Source organism: Mesoplodon mirus, assembly GCF_964341445.2.
Source record: "Mesoplodon mirus genome assembly, chromosome: 11".
Classification (NCBI taxonomy): domain Eukaryota; kingdom Metazoa; phylum Chordata; class Mammalia; order Artiodactyla; family Ziphiidae; genus Mesoplodon; species Mesoplodon mirus.
Genome location: NC_138987.1, coordinates 101,258,334 through 101,276,537, shown reverse-complemented (window position 1 = coordinate 101,276,537; position 18,204 = coordinate 101,258,334). Strand labels below are relative to the sequence as shown.

Sequence of the window (18,204 nt, the reverse complement as noted above, 5' to 3'; positions counted from 1 at the left end):
GAAGCGGCGTCATGGTTAACTGGGGCTGGCGGTGGTGACAAGGGACCTGGCTGAATTCGAGCTAAAGCCTTGAGAGCTTGCTGGAGCCTGGAGGGCCCTAGTGGGGGGCCCAGCCCAGCGGGCATCAGCCCCGTGGAGCAGGGGCCAGGGAGCTACCTCTCTCCAGGGCCTGGTTCTCGGGCCGCAGAGCAAGGCCATGGCCAGCCCAGCCCTTCGCAAGTCTTCCTGCTGCCTTACGCTGCCTGCCCTCTGGCCCTTTTGTTGTTTATGGTGGAAAGGGGGAAAGTGACAGTTAATTTTGCCAATTGTTAGCAGCTCTTGTAAAACATGTTATATGGGAAGAGGTTGAAAATAATTGCTACTCCGTAGAGCGATTTCCACCCATGGCAACCACAGATAATCAGGACAGGTCCCCACAGCCATGCCATTCCTGTCCCCACAGACCCGCGCATCGCTTACAAAAGACCGCTTCATCTTCTCATTGAAAAGGTCCCACTGTATTTGCACTGACGGGGCTTTGTCCCTTGACATATTTGTGAATGTCACCTCCTCCCTCACGGCCACCCCCGCATCCCCTCCGCTGCCCATCGGCCTCTGCGGAGAGAACGCGGGCATCGGTCGGCAACAATTAGACCCAAGGTCTTCCACAAACACGGACCTCTGTGGAAGCCTAACAGGAAAGTGTTGGGAAGGAAAGCAACTCTGCGTTCCTTTTAGATGCGTGCGCTGGTTTTCACTGGGACACGTCTCATTTCTGTGGCATCTGCCTGCTGTTTATAAGCTCCGGGCTGAGAGGGGCCTCCCTCGGGCAGGCTGGGCAACACCCCTGATGTCCCACCAGGCCCGGCAGGTCCTTCTCTTGATCGAAAAAGGCAGAGGTTTCTTCCACGCGCCTCCACCCTTATCCCAACCGGACTCCTGCTCACGGGCACCAGGGAGCTCGCACCCACCCGGCGCTGCCGGAGCACACAGGTGGGACCTGTTTCCAGGCTACGTTGTGAGTCCCACGCACAGGGCGAGGTCTGACTCAGACCAGCTCAGGAAGGGCCGTGGTTCGTCCTCCATTCTGTGCTCCCAGTGCCGTGTCCTCACGTGGCCTTCACGCTTCTCAAAGCGGCCGAGGGACGGTCCTAACCAGATCCAGGCAGTCTGGACGTCTCCCAGAACTGCCGTCCAGCCCTTCAAAATGTGTTCATTGATGTTCATAAACCGTCCGGGTAAAATTTGCAATTTGACACAGGCTTCCTGGCACGTGGTGCTCTGACATGAAGAAATAAGGTGATGCCGACCTTGGTCATGACCGTGGTGGACATTTCCCAGCACAGCGTGTTCACGCTTTGCCTCTACTACCACGAATCATGATGATGCTGCCGGATCACGTTTATTAGAAGCTGGACTAAGCACTTCATAAGCTTTCACTCACTTCCCACAACCCTGTGATGTACGTCCTGTCCTATCCCCATTTTACTGATGAGGAAATTCAGAAAGCAAAAACGTGCCCAGGGTGACAAAGACCAGGGGTCCCCAGCCTTTTTTACACCAGGGACTGGTTTCGTGAAAGACAGTTTTTCCACGGATCGGGGCAGGAGGAGGATGGTTCAGGCGGTAGTGCAAGCGATGGGGAGCGAGGGGTACCGCAGATGAAGCTTCGCTCACTCTCCCGCCTGCCACCCACCTCCTGCTGTGCGGCCCGGTTCCTAACAGGCCATGGACCTGTACTGGTCCGCGGCGCAGGGGTTGGGGCCCCTTGATGTAGACAATCAATCTCCAAGCCTGTGTGTTTGGCTCTGATTCTGACCACACACTCCCGATCGCGGCTGTGCAAGGCCTTCCTGTAGGACAGACCCTGACTTCTTCACTCACTCTCCAGACTTAAAGATTTCCCGAGTCTCTTTAGACATGCCTTTCTGTCCCATCTTTAAATTCACTGTCTTCTCCTCTCCCTCCACGCATTACATCATGACTCAGCCCTCTTTAATCAATCGTTCCTCTCTTTATTCTCGTGCCCGGAAGCTACTGTGCCTGCCCGTGTAGGCGGGACACTTTGCTGGCACGCAGGACGCCATGGTGGAATCCAGCCTCTCACTGCTGTGGTGATGGTGCCCCTCCCTCAGCTCAGCCTATGTCTACCTTACGGGGTCCTCAGCAGAAACACCCTTCAGGTCTAGGCCCAGGGAGGCTCTCTTAGAGCATTGTGGGAATATCTGTTATCATTCAAGCCATTCCCCTGGCAGGCCACCACCTGCTTGGTCATTTTCTCCAGGGGATTTTGCATGTGTCCTATTTCCCAGGGATTAATTCAGACCTTCCTCTGTCTCCCCTTAAACTCCAGACAGGCAACTGTGGTGGTGCTACTGAGGACAGTGATAGCAACCCAGCATGATGAGAGCAGGACTCACAGACTCAAAAGCCTGCGGGGCCAGATAAGCCGCGTCCGGGAATGTAAATGAGGGAAGCAGACACGCCTCAGTGCGGGGGGGCCTGGGAGCCATGGCAGGCTGCAGAGTGGGGACCCCTCGGAAGGATTCGGCTAGGAATCCAGGCTGTTAAATGTGGGCAGCTAACTCCAAAAATGTGAGAAACACAACCTGGCCCAATATCTAGGGTCTCCAACTTGTGAGGAGCCCACTTTGGCCTGCAGGCCTCCCATCTGCTACTTTGATAGTAGGCTGTTTGCCCCAAAATGTGGACCAGCAGCAGGTGTCATGATTTCTAAGCCATTAGTAGCATCCTCATCAGATAACCTGGGAAACGTTTAAAAGAACAAACCAGAAAAACAAAGTATCCTAGGGACCCTTTTGCTCATTCTCATGTTGTTTTGACAGTTTGGAGCAAATAATTAGCAGTGGGGGAGGGAGAGAGGCAGGCAGACGTAGTGTCTTTACCAGCCTTTGTGTTGTTCCAAGGACCCTGCTCACTCAGGCGCGTGTGTCCACACACCTGCCAGCAGCTGTCAAGGCGCTGAGGGCAGCTTCACCCCACGTTCCTCCACTGCCTTCTAACCCCTGTGCGCTGGCTTCAGGGAGATGGGGTTAAAGTGCTCCGGGGCACCCCCACCTCACACTCACACACACACACACACTCTCTCTCTCTCTCTCTCTCTCTCTCTTTTTCCAGCAAAGGGAGGCAGTCTATTAAAGGAGGAGATTGTCTGACACCTCTTTACTCCCCTCTCCCAAACCTCTCCAGCTCTCTTCCTGTCAACAGGATTCAGGAACCACCCCCTCTTCTCGCTTCCTTTTGCTTCATCCTTAAAAGATGATCTCAAGCTCTGATTCTAGCCATAAGGGAGTAGCTTGCATTAGACTAACCTTCCCATGGATAATTATAAATCTAGACAAAATATTAAAAAACACACAAACATTCACAGACACTTGAAAGTAACCCAAAGCAGGCAGAAACAGAGCTAAAGAGGCTTCAACCCTTGAATCAAGAGAAGTACACTGGGTAAGATGTATGCTTATATGGCCTTTTCCCCAAAGGGCTTACCCCAGTCCATTTGGAATGGAACAGCTAGAATTCAAGCAGAAATCTGTTGTTATCATCTTGAAGTGTCAGAGAACAGAATTTGGGCTCCCAGAGTGTCATAAAATGAGGGGAGATACCCCAGAAATGAGGGATTCACAGCTGGGCTGGCCCTAACATATGTATGCAAGTTTCTCTCAAATTCCTGACTGACCTTGAAGCTACACATCTCCAGGGAGACTCTAGGCAACAGCTGGAGAGCTGAAAGTCAGAGCAGGGACTTCACTGCTTCCTGTGGTCGTGGGGAAAATTTGGAGTCACACCAGGGTGAAGAGGCTCAGCAAACACCTCAGAATTTTCTTTGAAAGCACAGAAGAACTACACCTTGAGAGTAAAGACTATGTCCCAAGACCAAGGGATTCACCCTAGACCTAAAGACAAAATTGAAACAGACCCACCCTAACGAAAATGTAATCCAAGTCTCTGCAAGCTCAAGGTGGTCAGCCAGTCATTTATCTGCTGAGTAAAATAGAAATCAACACACCCTGGAGGAAGACAGAGTATCTACAACCTATTCTCCACAATCGCCAGTAGACAAAAGTTATCAGACACATGAAGAAACGAGATCATGTTTCCTTTCTTAACAAAGAGTTAAGAGAAAAAGCAGTCTTATATGTGATCCATAGATGACCCAGCTATTGAAATTAGAAGAAGGACTTTCAAGTAGATATGATAAATATGCACAAGGAATTAAAGGAAAAGATGGTCATCATGAGTGAACAGATGGAGAATCTCAGCAGAGAGATGTATAGGATTTAATCAAAGAAGCAGAACCACTACAAGTGATATGAATATAGGGTTTTATTGTAGGAGGTAGACCTAATGAAATGGTGGGAGCTGGTAAAAATGTCTACAGAAGGCAGGTGTCTCTGCCTCTAGTCATGAGCTTGAAGTCATCGTAGGTTGGCAGGGCCAGCGATTGGGAAGGAAAACTGGATGAGATGTGGGAGAAAGCAAGAACAAACTGGAACCCAGGAGAAAGAACAGGAACCCATGAGGACAAACTAAAACCAGCATCTGTCTCTCACTATCTCCAGCCACAAGGATGTGGGACCTGCAGAAGGAGCTCGTGCCCATCACCTGGGCCTGCACGCTCATTGGCTCAGGTCTCAGAGAGACTGAAGGACGAGGTCCAGTGGCAGCTGCCTGTCCCAAGAAGGGAAGCCAGCAGAGCAGAATGAGCTGCCGCAGGGCCCGATGTGCTGTACCCACCTCCAGTGTGTAACAGGGCTGTGGCTTTGCTCTCCCTTACAAATCTCATGCAGACTCCTCATCTGGCCAACCCTAATTTGGAACCATACAGAGAAGTGAGTCTGAAAAAAATGTAATTCCAGCTTAGCTGATTTGACACAGTGTGAAACCAGCACAAGAACTAAGTGGAAATTCTAAAACTGAAGAGTACAACATCTGAAAGGAAATTCCTACAGGATGGAATTAACAGCAGATTGGAGGGGAAAAGGACAGTGAATGTGAAGACAAATAGAAATTATCCAATGTAAAGAACAGAAAGAAAAGTTTTTTAAAAAATTATTCTTCAGTTACCTGTGGGGTAATATCAAGTGGTCTAACATATGTCCTTAGAGTCCCAGAAGGAAGGAGAAGGGATGGAACAGAAAAAAGTATTTGAAAAACTAATGCCCCAAATGTCCTGAGTTTAGTGAAAAACATCAACCAATAGATGCAAGATTCTCAGCAAAACCAAGCAGAATTAAAAAAAAAAAATCCACACCTAAATGCACCATAATCTACCTGCTGTGAATCAAAGATAAGGGAAAATCTTTTTGTTTTTAATAAATTTATATACTTATGTATTTATTTTTGGCTATGTTGGGTCTCTGTTGCTGCGCACGAGCTTTTCTCTAGTTGCGGTGAGTGGGAGCTGCTCTTCGTTGCAGTGCAAGGGCTTCTCACTGTGGTGGCCTCTCTCGTTACGGAGCATGGCCTCTAGGTGCGCGGGCTTCAGTAGTTGTGACACGCGGGCTCTAGAGCACAGGCTCAGTAGTTGTGGCACACGGGCTTAGTTGCTCCGTGGCATGTGGGATCTTCCTGGGCCAGGGCTCGAACCCGTGCCCCTTGCATTGACAGGCGGATTCCTAACCACTGTGCTACCAGGAATTCCTGGGAAAATCTTATTTAAAAGCTAGAGGAAAACAATAATAGGGGAAAACAATAGTAAGAATGATGGCTGACTTCTCATCAAAAACAATAGCGTAATGTTTTTAATACCAAAAGAAGAAACTGTCAACCCAAATTTCTGCATATAGAGGAAATACCCCTCCAAAAAGAGGTGAAATAAAGACAGATTCAGATAAAAGAGATCAGAGTTCATCACTAGGAGAAATGCTTGAGGAATTCTTCAGGCAGAAGAAAATTGACACAGATGGAAACTCAGATCAACACAAGGAAATGAACAGCATTGGAAATGGTAAATACGTGGGTGAAGTTAAAACTTCATACATTTTTTAACTTCTCAAAAAGACAACTGACTATTTAAAGCAAAAATGTTGCCATTGCATTGTAGGGTTTGTAACTTGTAAGATACATGGCGACAACCACACACAGTGGAGTTATCCCCTTACATGAACAGATTAAAGGAAAACACCACATGGTCACCCCAATTGATACTGAAAGAGCATCTGACAAAATTTAACTGGGAACAGAAGGAAACTTCCTCAATCTGATAAAAGCCATCTGTGAAAAAGCTCACTTTTAATGATGAAAGATTGAACACTTTCTCCCTAAGGTTGTGAACAAGGTAAGAGTATCTGGTTTCACCACTTCTGTTAACACTGCACTGGACCTTCCAGGACCTATCTTTGCAATAAGGCAAAGAAACAAAATAAAAGGCACAAAAATCAGAAAGGAAGAAGTTAAACTCTCTTTGTTCACAGTAAGATGATTGTTTACATAGAAAATCCCAAGAATCTGCAAAACAACTGCTGGAACTAACAGGTAATTGAGCAAGTTCACAGAATACAAAGCCCATATTATAAAAATCAATTGTACTTTTATATATAGGAGCAAACATTTGGAAAATGAAATTATTTTTAAGTTCCAACTTCAATAGCATCAAACAATATAAAATACTTAGGAATCAATTTAACAAAGACATGTACAACCTCTACATTGAAAATGACATAACACTGCAGAAAACATGTCAAAGAAAAAAATTAAATAAATAGAAAGACATAACCATGTGTATGGGTTGTAAGATCAATACTTCTAAGATGTCCATTCTCCCCGAATTGATCTATAGATCCAACACAATCCCAATAAAAAGTTGAACAGACTTCTTCTAGACATAGAAGACGGTGATTCTAAAATTTATATGAATATGCAAAGAACCTAAAATGGTCAAAACTGTCTTGAAAAAAAGAACAAATTTGGATGATTCACACTACCTGATTTCAAAATTTACTGCAAAGCTGCAGTAACCAAGCAGAATGGTATTGACATACAAACAGACAAATGGATTGATGGAATGGAATAGACACTCCAGAAATAAACTCACATGTCATCAGTAGATTTTCGGTAAAGACACTTTGGCAAATCAATGGAGAAAGGAAAATCTTCAATAAATGGTGCTGGAACAACTGAATAAAATGTATGAAAAAAATAAACGTTGAGACACACTCACACTGTACACAAGAATATTTGAGATGTACCGTAGCTCTCAATGTAAACGCTAAAACTGTAAGCCTCCTACAAGAAAATGTAACTGAAAGTCTTCACCACCTGAGGTTATGCAAAGATTTCTTAGACGGAAAACCAAAAGCACTAAACATTAAATAACATCTGATAAATTGAACTTCATCGAAAGGCACAATTAAGAAAATGAAAAAGCAAGGCACAGGCAGTGTCCAGACTAGAAAGAACTTCTCTGAATCATTAACAAAAAGACCTACAGCCCAACAAAAATGGGCAAAATACTTGAGCAGACACTTTATGAATGAAGAAACAGACATGACCCACAAGCCCACAGAAAGATGCTGAGCGACGTTAGTCATCAGGAAAATGCAAATTAAAACTACTCTCATACCCTCTATCATGGCTAAAATTTAAAAGACTGGGAACACCAAATTCTGGCAAAGACGTGCAGAAACTGGAACTCGTACATTGCGAGTGAAAGTACAATAAAATAACTTTGGGAAATTGGTAGTGTTTTATAAAGGCAAACATAATTCACTATATGACCCAGCAATTCCATTCCTGGTATTTACCAAGAGAAATGAAAGCACACGTCCACAAGAAGAACGTTCACAGCAGCTTTATTCATAATAGCCCCAAACTGGAAACACCACAGATGACCACCCAGGGGTGAACACAGAAGCAAACCGTGGTGTGTCCACCCTGGAGTACTCACTGCTTGGCAGAGGGAAGGAACACACTGCTGACACACTCAGGAGCACGGACGGGTCTTAAGGACATTACACGTGGAGCAGAAGAAACGGACACAGACGGGTATGCGACTCGAAAACAGGGACAGCTAACCTGCGGGGATGGAGCCCAGAACAGAGCGCGCCCGTGGAAGGTGCGGGGATTGAAACCAAAGGAAGCAAAGAGATTGCAGGAGATACAAACATTCCGCATCTCCGCCACGGAGGTAGTTACATGGCTGTGTGCATTTATCAGACTAATGGAATGACACACTTAGATGTGTGCATTTCACCTTTTTCTTCCATTAAAAAAAAAAGAGAGAGTATGAAAACAATTTTTAAATGCTCTCCAGTTCCAGACTCAAGCCAGCCCCACTTGGAGCCCATCTCCGCCCTCGCTGGGCCCCAGCTGCCGCATAGCTCCCAGGGCCTCCCCCAACTGCGAGAAGGTCTGCCTGAAGCAGTGACGGCAGGAGGGCATCATGGAGGATGAGGCCTGTGCTGGGAACTGATCTTTTGGGTTTGGTCCACAGCTGGTTTCCTATAGAAGCAAAACTTTTTTGTCACCTTCTCCCGCGATGTCCCCTGCAACATCTTACTCCAGTTTCCAACATGGAAGTAAAAAAGCCAGATAGAGGTGAAGGGAATAAGAGCAGCTCCCGAGCCCAGTACAGCGTGTAGCTTTCCCAGAAGCATCCGCTGTGTCTGTGGACAGCACAGCCCGCAGGGCTTCGGAGCCCGGAGTGAGCCCTGCTCTTCCTGTACTGGCCCGCTAAAAACATCCTCCCCGCCTCCCAGTGGCCTATGCAGGGGATGCTCTTGTTACTCCTGACTTACAAGCAAGAACTGCGATGCCCGGGTGAAGTCACTTACCCAAGCGCACACAGCCTGTGAGTGGCCGGCTTGGCTTAGGCCAGGTCTGTCTGATGCCCTTGCCCGTCCTTAGCCACTGTGCCCCCCTCCCCATGCCCTGACGTGTGCAAATTCAACTAAACCTAAAAATGGCAGCTTTGACAGGCAAGAGCAGCTGTCAAGCGCACCGTGGCCTGAGGGGTCTGGACTCCAGAGCCAGGGTGGCTGTAGGTGGCTCGTACAGGTGTGGGCTCCAGCCTGCAGCCTTCTCTGGTCCCACCTGAACCACAGTCGCTGCCCAGCACAGGGACTACCAGCCACCCAGGCTCTCTAGTGAACTGACATTTACTAAAATTTGAAACTTCTATTCCTGAGTCGCACATGTGGTGGCTTGTGGCCCCGTATGGGACAACGCAGGTCTGGACCGTGGTCCTGCAGTCAGGCACCCCCCAGGGGCTGCAGCGTGCTGGTGGGAGGGGATCTGCCTGTGGTGTCACTGAGAGGAGATGTGAGGGGGCGGGTTTGGGGGGATGTAAGAAGTGGTGGAGGAGCACCAGGCATCAGGTGGGAAGGGAGGAAGGGGATGGGAGGGAGGGAGGGGGTGGTTGGGAGGGAGGAAGGGAGGGGGGAGGGGAGGGAGGGGAGGGGGAGGGGAGGGAGGGGAGGGATGGTTGGCGCTCCCTCCCCAGCAAGCACCTTTCCTGGTGCCTCTTTCAGAAGCGAGTTCTTTTCCTGACCAGCGACTACTTCTTCACGGACATCAGTGACACGCCTTTCAGGTGAGGGGCCAGGTCTTGTTTGCAGGGGAAGGATGGGTGCAACATGAAAGCCAACAGCTCAGGTGGGACTTTAAGGTCTGGGGGTGGATTTACTTATAGGTAGTTGGCAATTTTGTGGTAACAGAAAAAGACTCAGGTCTGCATTCTGAGGTCTACACCTGCTTTGCCAGTGCAGCCCAGTATGCAGTATAGCCTGGTGTGCAGGACCTGGAGCTAAACTGCCTGGGTTGGAATCCCAACTCCACCACTCACAGGCTGTGTGACCTTAGTCATTTCTTAACCTCTGTGCTTTAGGTTCCTCATCTGTAAAATAGGGGTAATAATAGCTGTCTTTTGGCGGTACTGGGTGGATTAAATGACGTGATCTACCTAGAGATTTAAAGCAATGCAATCATAAGCAATTGTAAGATGAAAGATGGGATTTGAAGATCTCTCAGGTTCCCTCCCACCATATAAATATTCACTCTAGTATCATACAGTTTAGGGAACAAATGGGGATTCTCTCTGAATTACCCATTTCTCAGTGAAGGGTGGTTCCCAGCCCTGACTGCTCCTGGAGCACCTGTGGGTCCTTGTAACATTGCCAGCGTCCAGGCCCTCCTTCTTACCTTACTTGGAATTCCTGGGGTGGGGATCCCGGGCACTCGTACCCTGTAAAGTCCTCTGACCCAAGTGGTTCAGGTATCCAGCCAAGGTTCAGAAGCGATTCTCTTCCTGACGAAGGCATGGTGGGATTCTCCAGGCAGGAGGGGCCTCCCGACTGCGGGACGCGTGGGACACAGAGACCCCTCCCCATCCCTGGGGGCCCCGATAGGTCCAGGGTGAATCTAACAAAATGAGAGTGGAGGGGACCCTTGTCCTGTCGTGTCCAGGGTCCTTCCCAGGAAAAAGGCTGATGACAAAACAGAAGTGCTGCCTGGGTTTTGGAGGGGATGCCGAGGGCCAGGGCGGGCTGTGCACCCTGTCGTGGGTGTGGGAGGCTCGGAAGGTCAGAGGACGAGGCTGGGCTGGGTCGGGCACCAGCTGGTGGTGAGCCGGCGTCCTTCACTCTGCCAACAGTTTGGGAGTGGTGCTGTCCCGCGGCCACGGCGAATACGTCCTCCTGGGGAACACGTCTGTGGAAGAAGGTGGGTCGGCCGGCGCCCAGGACTGGCGGACAGTTCGGAGGAAAACTGCCTTCTCTGGGAACACGGGGCAGGGCCATCCCGGCAGGGGCTCTGCGGGCAGGGCTACGTGGCCAGAGGGGCCTGGCATCCCAGGTTCCAGGGCCCGCAGGGTCTGCTGGACAGTCGCCACAACCCGCAGAGTCTAAGACCTGCTAGACAGGTGGTCAGATTCCAGGCGGCCTTGCTGGACGGGGCAGAGGTTACCTGTCAGACCATCCAGAGGGAAAGAAGAGGCCTGGGAGAGTGAGTGGGCAAATCCGTAGCCATTCGCTGGAGCTGCCCCCCAAAACTGGCCGGCTTCCCTGTTCTGGGAACCCTGCTCCACCCAGCGCCTCCAGGGCAGGGTCCCTCCTGCCCCTCCCGGCTCCCACTGGCCCTGGACTTGCGGCTGCCACTCTCCCATCTCTGCCTCGGTCATCACACAGCTTTTCCCCTCATGCGTCTCAATTTTCCCTTCTTATCAGGACACCAGTGACCTCATCTTAACTTGGTTACATCTGCCACGATCCTATTTCCAGATAAGGTCACGTCCGCAGGGACTGGGGTTGACACTTCACACATCTTTGGGGGACACAATTCCACCCATAACAGGGAGCCTGTGGGATGTGAATGGGGATGGGGGGAGGGGCCCTCCACCCCGACCCGCCCTGCACTTGCAGCTGCCTGGGCGCCCTGGGAGAACAAAACCCACGTAGGCCCTGGGACATGTCAGGAGGTCCTTGGACGAAGCGGCCACAGCCCTTGAACCTCACATTCTGTTCTTCCATGTCCGACCCTTGGATCACCTCACTCCCCCGTCTTTCCCCTCCATCCTCTCAGTCTCACTCTCTCCTGGAAACCACACCCGCAGGTCTTCCTTGCTCTGATCTTCTCCAGAGCGATCTTTCTATAAATCCAACCTGGACAGTGCAGCTGCTACAGACCTTCCGTGACCTGCGGCCCCTTTTCATCTCTCCTCGCCCGAAGCTTCAGGGTCTGCCCTGGGCTGTGCTGCCCCACCCTCTGACCCCAGCCCACCCAGACGCATCTGCGGTCACTTTGCTGGGGGCTGTCCCAGGAGGAGCCTCCCCCAGGCTCCTGTCACGGCTCGTGTCCATGACGCCAGGACACTGTCCCCCCCTGTCCCCCCCACTGTCCCCCCAACAACCAAACTCCCTGGCCCTCCTTCTTCCTTCCTCTTCCTCTCTTCCTCTTCCCAGACGTGCCCAGATGTCACCACTGCAGGACAGAGGGTACATCCCTTACCCTCTCTGTGGTGAGACCCACCAGGCGTCCAGGGGCTGCCGGTGGGGAAGGCCGTCGCCCCTGAGCCGTCCGCCTGTGTCTGTCTGTCCAGCACCACGTTCAGTGACTCCACAGAGGACCTCGGCATGTTCATCATCCTTTCCTTCAATTAACAGACCTTAATTGAGCACCAGCTTATCTTTGAGCACCAGTGGGTGCACAGGAGGGCATTCGTCCATTCAGTCGGTTGACAAACACGTGCTGAGCACGGTGCCAGGGACGCGCAGGGCCCCACGGCTCGGTTCGGTACAGTGAAGCCAGGGAAGCCGAAATCTCCTTGAGGGCGATCCCATCGGGCGGGCACAGGAGACAGTGGGAAGGAAAGCGTTTCGGAAGCAACGTGACAGTGACAACGGCAGGATCTGTGCTGGCCCAGCCGTCCTGTGGGTTGAGATTCCGCTCTGCCCGGGAACAAGGCAGGACACGGCCCGGCCCTTCCCCGACGCTGTTTCTAGAGCACCCGGTACACAAGCTCTGGGCAGTGGGTGAGCGTGGACTTTGCTTTCAGGCCTGCACGACCTGCTTCACCCGGACCTGAGCCTGGCCAGCGACTGGTGAGGACGGGGGGTTGGGGCGGGGGGAACAGAGCCGGGCGTGGGCTCTGGGTAACGGGCTCCGTGGCTTCCAGGATCTACTGCGTCACGGACATCGACCCCGAGCACCGCAAGCTCAGCCAGCTGGAGGCCGTGGTCCGCTTCCTCACCGGGCGGGACCCAGCCCTGGAGTGTGAGTGTCTCTGCGGCCCTGAAGCTCGGGACTCTCTGGGGACAGTGGGCTGGGGGTGGGGGAAGAGGGGCCCCATTTGCAGACCTCACGATGGCTTAGGGAGAACAGGGAGTCCCCAAAGGAGAGGACAGAGTCAGCCTCACTGGGGCCACGCCGGTGGCTGAGAGCTCTGGGACCTGCAGGGGCACAGGTGTGTCCCCATGGCAGGGAGCGCGGTCTCTTTAAGCGTCTGTCACCCAGGCACTGTTAAGGCTCCCGCAGTGAAGGATGCTGGCCTGCCCATCAGGTCCGTCCCCACCCCCAGCCAGTAGCTGACACTCTGGCCCCTCAAGTCCTCGTCTCCTGGACGCTGTGTCTGTTGAGTGTTTCCTAAGCCGGGTTCCCAGGTGACCCCAAGTCCCTGCACCAATGCAGCTGGGGAGTCACAGGGCCACCCTCCAGGTGGTCCCTCTTCTTCCTCTTTGGAAGGAAGCACGGGTCAACCTGTCCCATCAGTGTCCCACCCGGGAGAAGACCCCACTTCCCATGCCCGCCTGACAAGGCCTCATTCATTCATTCATTCATTCATTCCACCCACAAGTCTGTGCCGGGCCTGGGGGCGCAGAGGGGCAGTGAAGCTACCAATGACCCACAGGCCAGGCCCTTGTGCTCACGGGGCCTGTGCTCTAGGGGAGAAGACAGGTAACCGGGAAGCGGCACGTGTGTCGATGCAGGGGGTGTAAAGCTGTGAGTAGGTGCCATAGGGGGAGAGGGGGCTGCTCTAACCGCGGTCGGGGGGCCCCTCGTCAGGAGGCGTCACTACAGCTGAGGACAGAAGGGAGCCACCGAGTGGCTCTCCTCGGGGGTCATGAAAACGTCGTGCCATGGAGGTGAGGGCTGCCCGTCTCCGTCCAAGTGTAAATGCCCATACTGCATGCTATCGGTCAGGTGTGTGCTGTGTGGATCTCACCGCAGTGAACGTAAAGAATCGTGTTAGAGGGGCGGAGGGAAAAGGAAGGGCCGTCCCCGCAAGTAGGGGGGCGGGAGCATCCGGACCCCGGTGTGCACAGGCCCCGAGGCAGGTTTAGGCGCTCGGGGGAGGCGTGGGCACGACGGAGCCCAATGGCGAGAGGGAGGGGAGGGGAGGGCGGCTGGCAGGTGGGCCTCCTGATTTCATGGAGCTCAAGAGCTGGAAAGGCCTGGCAGTCCCTTGGTTCTGCCCACACAGTGGAGGCTGAGGACGCGGCCTCCTGGCCCCCTGAGCTGAGCTCCTCCAGCTCGAAGCACGTCTCGTGCCTGAAATTCAGGGCCCCTGGGTGGGGGTGAGCTGAGCTCCCGACCACGGGGGGAGTAAGAGGGTGGTCTCCGTATTTTGCCCCAGGCGACGAGGAACTATTGCAGGAGCTGCTGTTTGACGCGGTGGTGACGGCCCCCATGGAGGCGCACTGGACGGCACTGTCCCTCAACACCTCCGAGTACGTCTGGGTGGGGCTGAGGGTCCCGCCCCTGGGGTCCCTGGGCTGAGGCAGGGCCTCCTGCTGTGTCCTTTGTCCTGAGAGGAGGGTGGGAAGGTGTGTGGGAGTGACAGCCCCGGGACAGCAGGGACTTGGCAAAGCTTCCACAAGGCCCCTGCTCCTGCCCCCTCCCCTCCCAGGGAACACCCAGCCCACACCCCTTGGCCCAGTTCCCAGAACCCCTCCCTTGGGGCCGGGTTCCGGCTGTGAGAGCCCATTAGCCAAAGGGCCCGGAGAGAGTGGTTCAAGCCGACCGGGGCCTCGTTTCCAGCAGGGAAGGTCGAGGCCCATGCGGTACAAACGTGAGTCCTAGCCCCGTGCGTTTCCTCTCTCCCTCTGCTTCTCTTCACCTGGGGCTCTGGTGTTTAGCAGGAAGGTAGAAAGAAGAGATGAATGGACGTGAGTGTGTGAGCACGTGTGTGCATGTGAGTGCCAGGAGGGTGTAAGGTACTAATGAGGTGAAGGATGCAGGGGCCACACCTCTTCCTGAACAGTAAGAGTCAACTTCGACATCAGGACGATGTCAGACCTCTCCTAGTGCTGTCCTCGTGAAAACACCGACAGAATCTTATAGGAACAAACACCTGTTTAAAAAGCAAGATGCAGAACAGTGCCTGGTGGTACGCTACCATTTCTATTAAAGGGGGAAAACATAATATAGGGGGGTGTGTATGTATAAAATATCTATGGAAGGCTATACAGGAAACAGTTCTCACTGGTTGCTTCTGGTTAGAAGAATGGGTAACGGAAACAGGGATGGAGGGACACTTTTCACTATATAACTTTTTGATACCAATTTGAGCCGTGTGACTGTATTATCTATTCAAAATTAAATAAAACTAAAGAATGAAGAAGAATATGGAGGGCCAGGCACTGTTCCAAGTACTCAGTGTACATTAAGCCTTTTGATCCTCACAACAACCCTACAATAGAGGTCCTATCACTATCCCCACTTTACAGATGAGGAAACCAAGGCAGAATGAGATAAGTAATTTGCCCAAGGTCATCTGCCTCATAAGTAGCCGAGCTGGAGTCAAAACCAGGCAGCCTGTTTCCAGGGTCCAGACTCTTGGCCCCTGTACTATCCTGCCTTCTACAGTGGGGGCTGGCTCACTAGGTTTGGAGAGAAGACACAGTCTTTATCTTTCCAAGTTCAGAAATTAGCTGATTTTTTAATGTTGGGAAACATTGAGGAACACATATTCTTGACCAGGGAAAGAATATTTCAGGAAAGATGACCTGGGGTCATCAAAACAGCATGGTACTGGCCGAAAAACAGAGACATAGATCAATGGAACAGAATTGAGAGCAGAGAAATAAACCCACACATATGTGGACAACTACTGTTTGACAAAGGAGCCAAGAATATACACTGGAGAAAGGATAGTCTCTTTAACAAATGGTGTCAGGAAAACTGGACAGCCATATGCAAAAAAAAAAAAAAGAAAGAAAGAAAGAAAGAAAAGAAACTAGACCACTGTCTCACACCATACACAAAAATCAGCCTAAATGGATTAAAGACTTGAAGACCTGAAATCATAAAACTCCTAGAAGAAAACATAGGCAGTATGAAGTTCATTCGGAAGAACAGGCAAGAATAGCCAGGAAAACGCTGAAAAAGAAAGGCAGCAAAAGAAGGCTGGCCCCACAAAATAGTAAAACGTTACAGAACCTCTGCAATTTATAAAGTGTGGTTTTGACACAGGAATAGACAGGCAGACCAAGGGAATGGAAAAGAAAATCCACAAATTCATCTAAATGCATGTGGAAATTTAGTGTATGACAAGGGCATCGTGTCAGACCAGGGAGGGAAAGATGGACTATGTAATACTAGCCGGTTTGAGAGCCATCTGCAGAGCGATAACGCTGTATTCTTCCCTCACACCGTATACCTGGATAAAGTCCAAATGACTCAGAGATTTAAATGTAGAAAATGAAACCATATAAGCGCTAGAAGAAAACATGAGCCAGTTGCCCTACAATCTAGGAGTGGGGAAAGCTTTCCCAACGATGGCTCACAATTCAGAAGCAATAAGGGAATGACTGATAAATTTAACAACATAAAATGTTTATTTGGCAAAAAAAAAAAAAAAACGAGCAAGGTGAAAAGAGAAATGACAAACTGGAAAAATGTTGGCAACTTAAAAAAACAAAGAAAAAGTGACTGTCCCTATATTATATATTCGTGATAGATAACTTCAACAATAGATAAGTGAAAGACCAACCACTTATGGGGAAAATGACCAAGAGACAGTTCAGAGACTTCATGCAGCTAGTCCTCAGTTGTATGAAAAAGTGCTCAATCCAGCTCATAATAAAAGGATTGCAAATTGAAGGTGGACTGAGGTTGTACTTGTCATTTAGACTGACAACCATTTACGTTTGTTGACGGGCATTGTTACGAGACTGTGGGGAATCAGACACTCTTGTGCGCTGTTGGTGGGAATGCAAAATGTTTCAAAGCCTGTGGAGGGGAATCTGACAGTATCTACCGAAGTGACATATGCATTTACACTCTGGCCAACGATCCTGCTCCTGGGAATGAATCCCAAAGACATACACGTGAGCTATTCGTTACAGCACTGTTTGAAACAGTAAAAGATTGGAAATAACCTAAATGTCCATTAGTAGGAGCCTAGTTAAATAAACCCTGGTGGATCCACCTAATGGAATACTATGTAGCCTTGTAAATTGAGAACTATATATATTGCCATGGAAGGTCTCAGCAATGGAGAAAATTGTGTATAATAATACCCTGCTGTTTATCTAAAAGAGAAAATGCAAATATATCTTCATTGTTACTTACACGTATATAAACATATAAGTGTATGTGCATATATATCTACATATTTTAATGGAAAAATAAATAAGTAAACAAAACAGGTTACTTGTAGGAAGAGTGAAGAAAAAGAGGAATGGAGACAGAAACAGACTTCTGAATACGCCTTCTTTTGCATATTTGACTTTGGAACCATGTAAATGCTTTATATCATTATAAAACAAAATTACATTTTAAGAAATAAGCTCTAAAAATCTGAAAGCAAATGAAACAAATAAACCTGGCTGTGTATCAAGCTCGTGCAATAACCACACATCAGGGACTTCTTTCAAGGGACTTGGAAACACAGAACTGTAAACACTAAACAAATAAAATCTTAAAAACTGTGTTCAATAAGCACATTTCTAGAAACTCTATTTATTGGCACTGTTATTCTCAAACTACATGGATAGACAGCGCACATAGTATTGTTAATGTCACTAGGAACAAGATTTTCAACAAACGAGAAAAGAGGTGCAAATTTTTTAAATCAAAGAAGTTTAGATGGGACCCTAAATATGAGTTGGAAATATCAATGATCTCATGTATTTTCCCTGAAAGAAACAAAGAGGAGATCCTCGTCCACAGAAAGGACCAACCTCAGTGAGCCCCCCAGACCCAGCTTGTGGACTTCCAATGTCCACTTTAAGAAGTTCTCACGGGGGCTGTTGGAAGATGGCGGAAGAGTAAGACGCAGAGATCACCTTCCTCCCCACAGATACACCAGAAATTCATCTACTCGTGGAACAACTCCTACAGAACAGAATTGGAACAGAACGCTGTTCAGTAGAACGCTGGCAGAAGACCTCAGACTCCCTAAAAGGCAAGAAACTCTCCACGTACCTGGGTAGGGCAAAAGAAAAAAGAAACAACAGAGACAAAAGGATAGGGACGGGCCCTGCACTAGTGGGAGGGAGCCGTGAAGGAGAAACGGTTTCCACACACTAGGAGCCCCTTCGCGGGCGGAGACTGCGGGTGGCGGAGGGGGATAGCTTCGGAGCCGCGGAGGAGAGCACAGCAACAGGGGTACGGAGGGCAAAGCAGAGAGATTCCCGCGGAGGGATTCCCGCGGAGGGATTCCCGCGGAGGGATTTCCGCACAGAGGTTCGGTGCCGACCGGCCCTCACCAGCCCGAGATGCCTGTCTGCTCGGCCGCCGGGCTGGGCGGGGCTGGGAGCTGAGGCT

At 50.3% G+C, this 18,204-nt stretch overlaps 1 protein-coding gene across 1 annotated transcript in view; it reads left to right on the top strand.

The window, feature by feature from the left end:
• Window positions 1-18,204, top strand: part of CACNA2D4 (calcium voltage-gated channel auxiliary subunit alpha2delta 4) — a gene marked incomplete at its 5' end in the record, with an annotated part of 90,962 nt that overhangs the window by 25,398 nt on the left and 47,360 nt on the right. Inside the window, 5 exons of the mRNA XM_082635343.1 lie at window positions 9,471-9,532; window positions 10,592-10,659; window positions 12,491-12,536; window positions 12,611-12,708; window positions 14,069-14,162. Of these exons, the coding sequence (XP_082491469.1) occupies window positions 9,471-9,532; window positions 10,592-10,659; window positions 12,491-12,536; window positions 12,611-12,708; window positions 14,069-14,162 (368 nt within the window). The remainder of the gene's footprint in view (window positions 1-9,470; window positions 9,533-10,591; window positions 10,660-12,490; window positions 12,537-12,610; window positions 12,709-14,068; window positions 14,163-18,204) is intronic.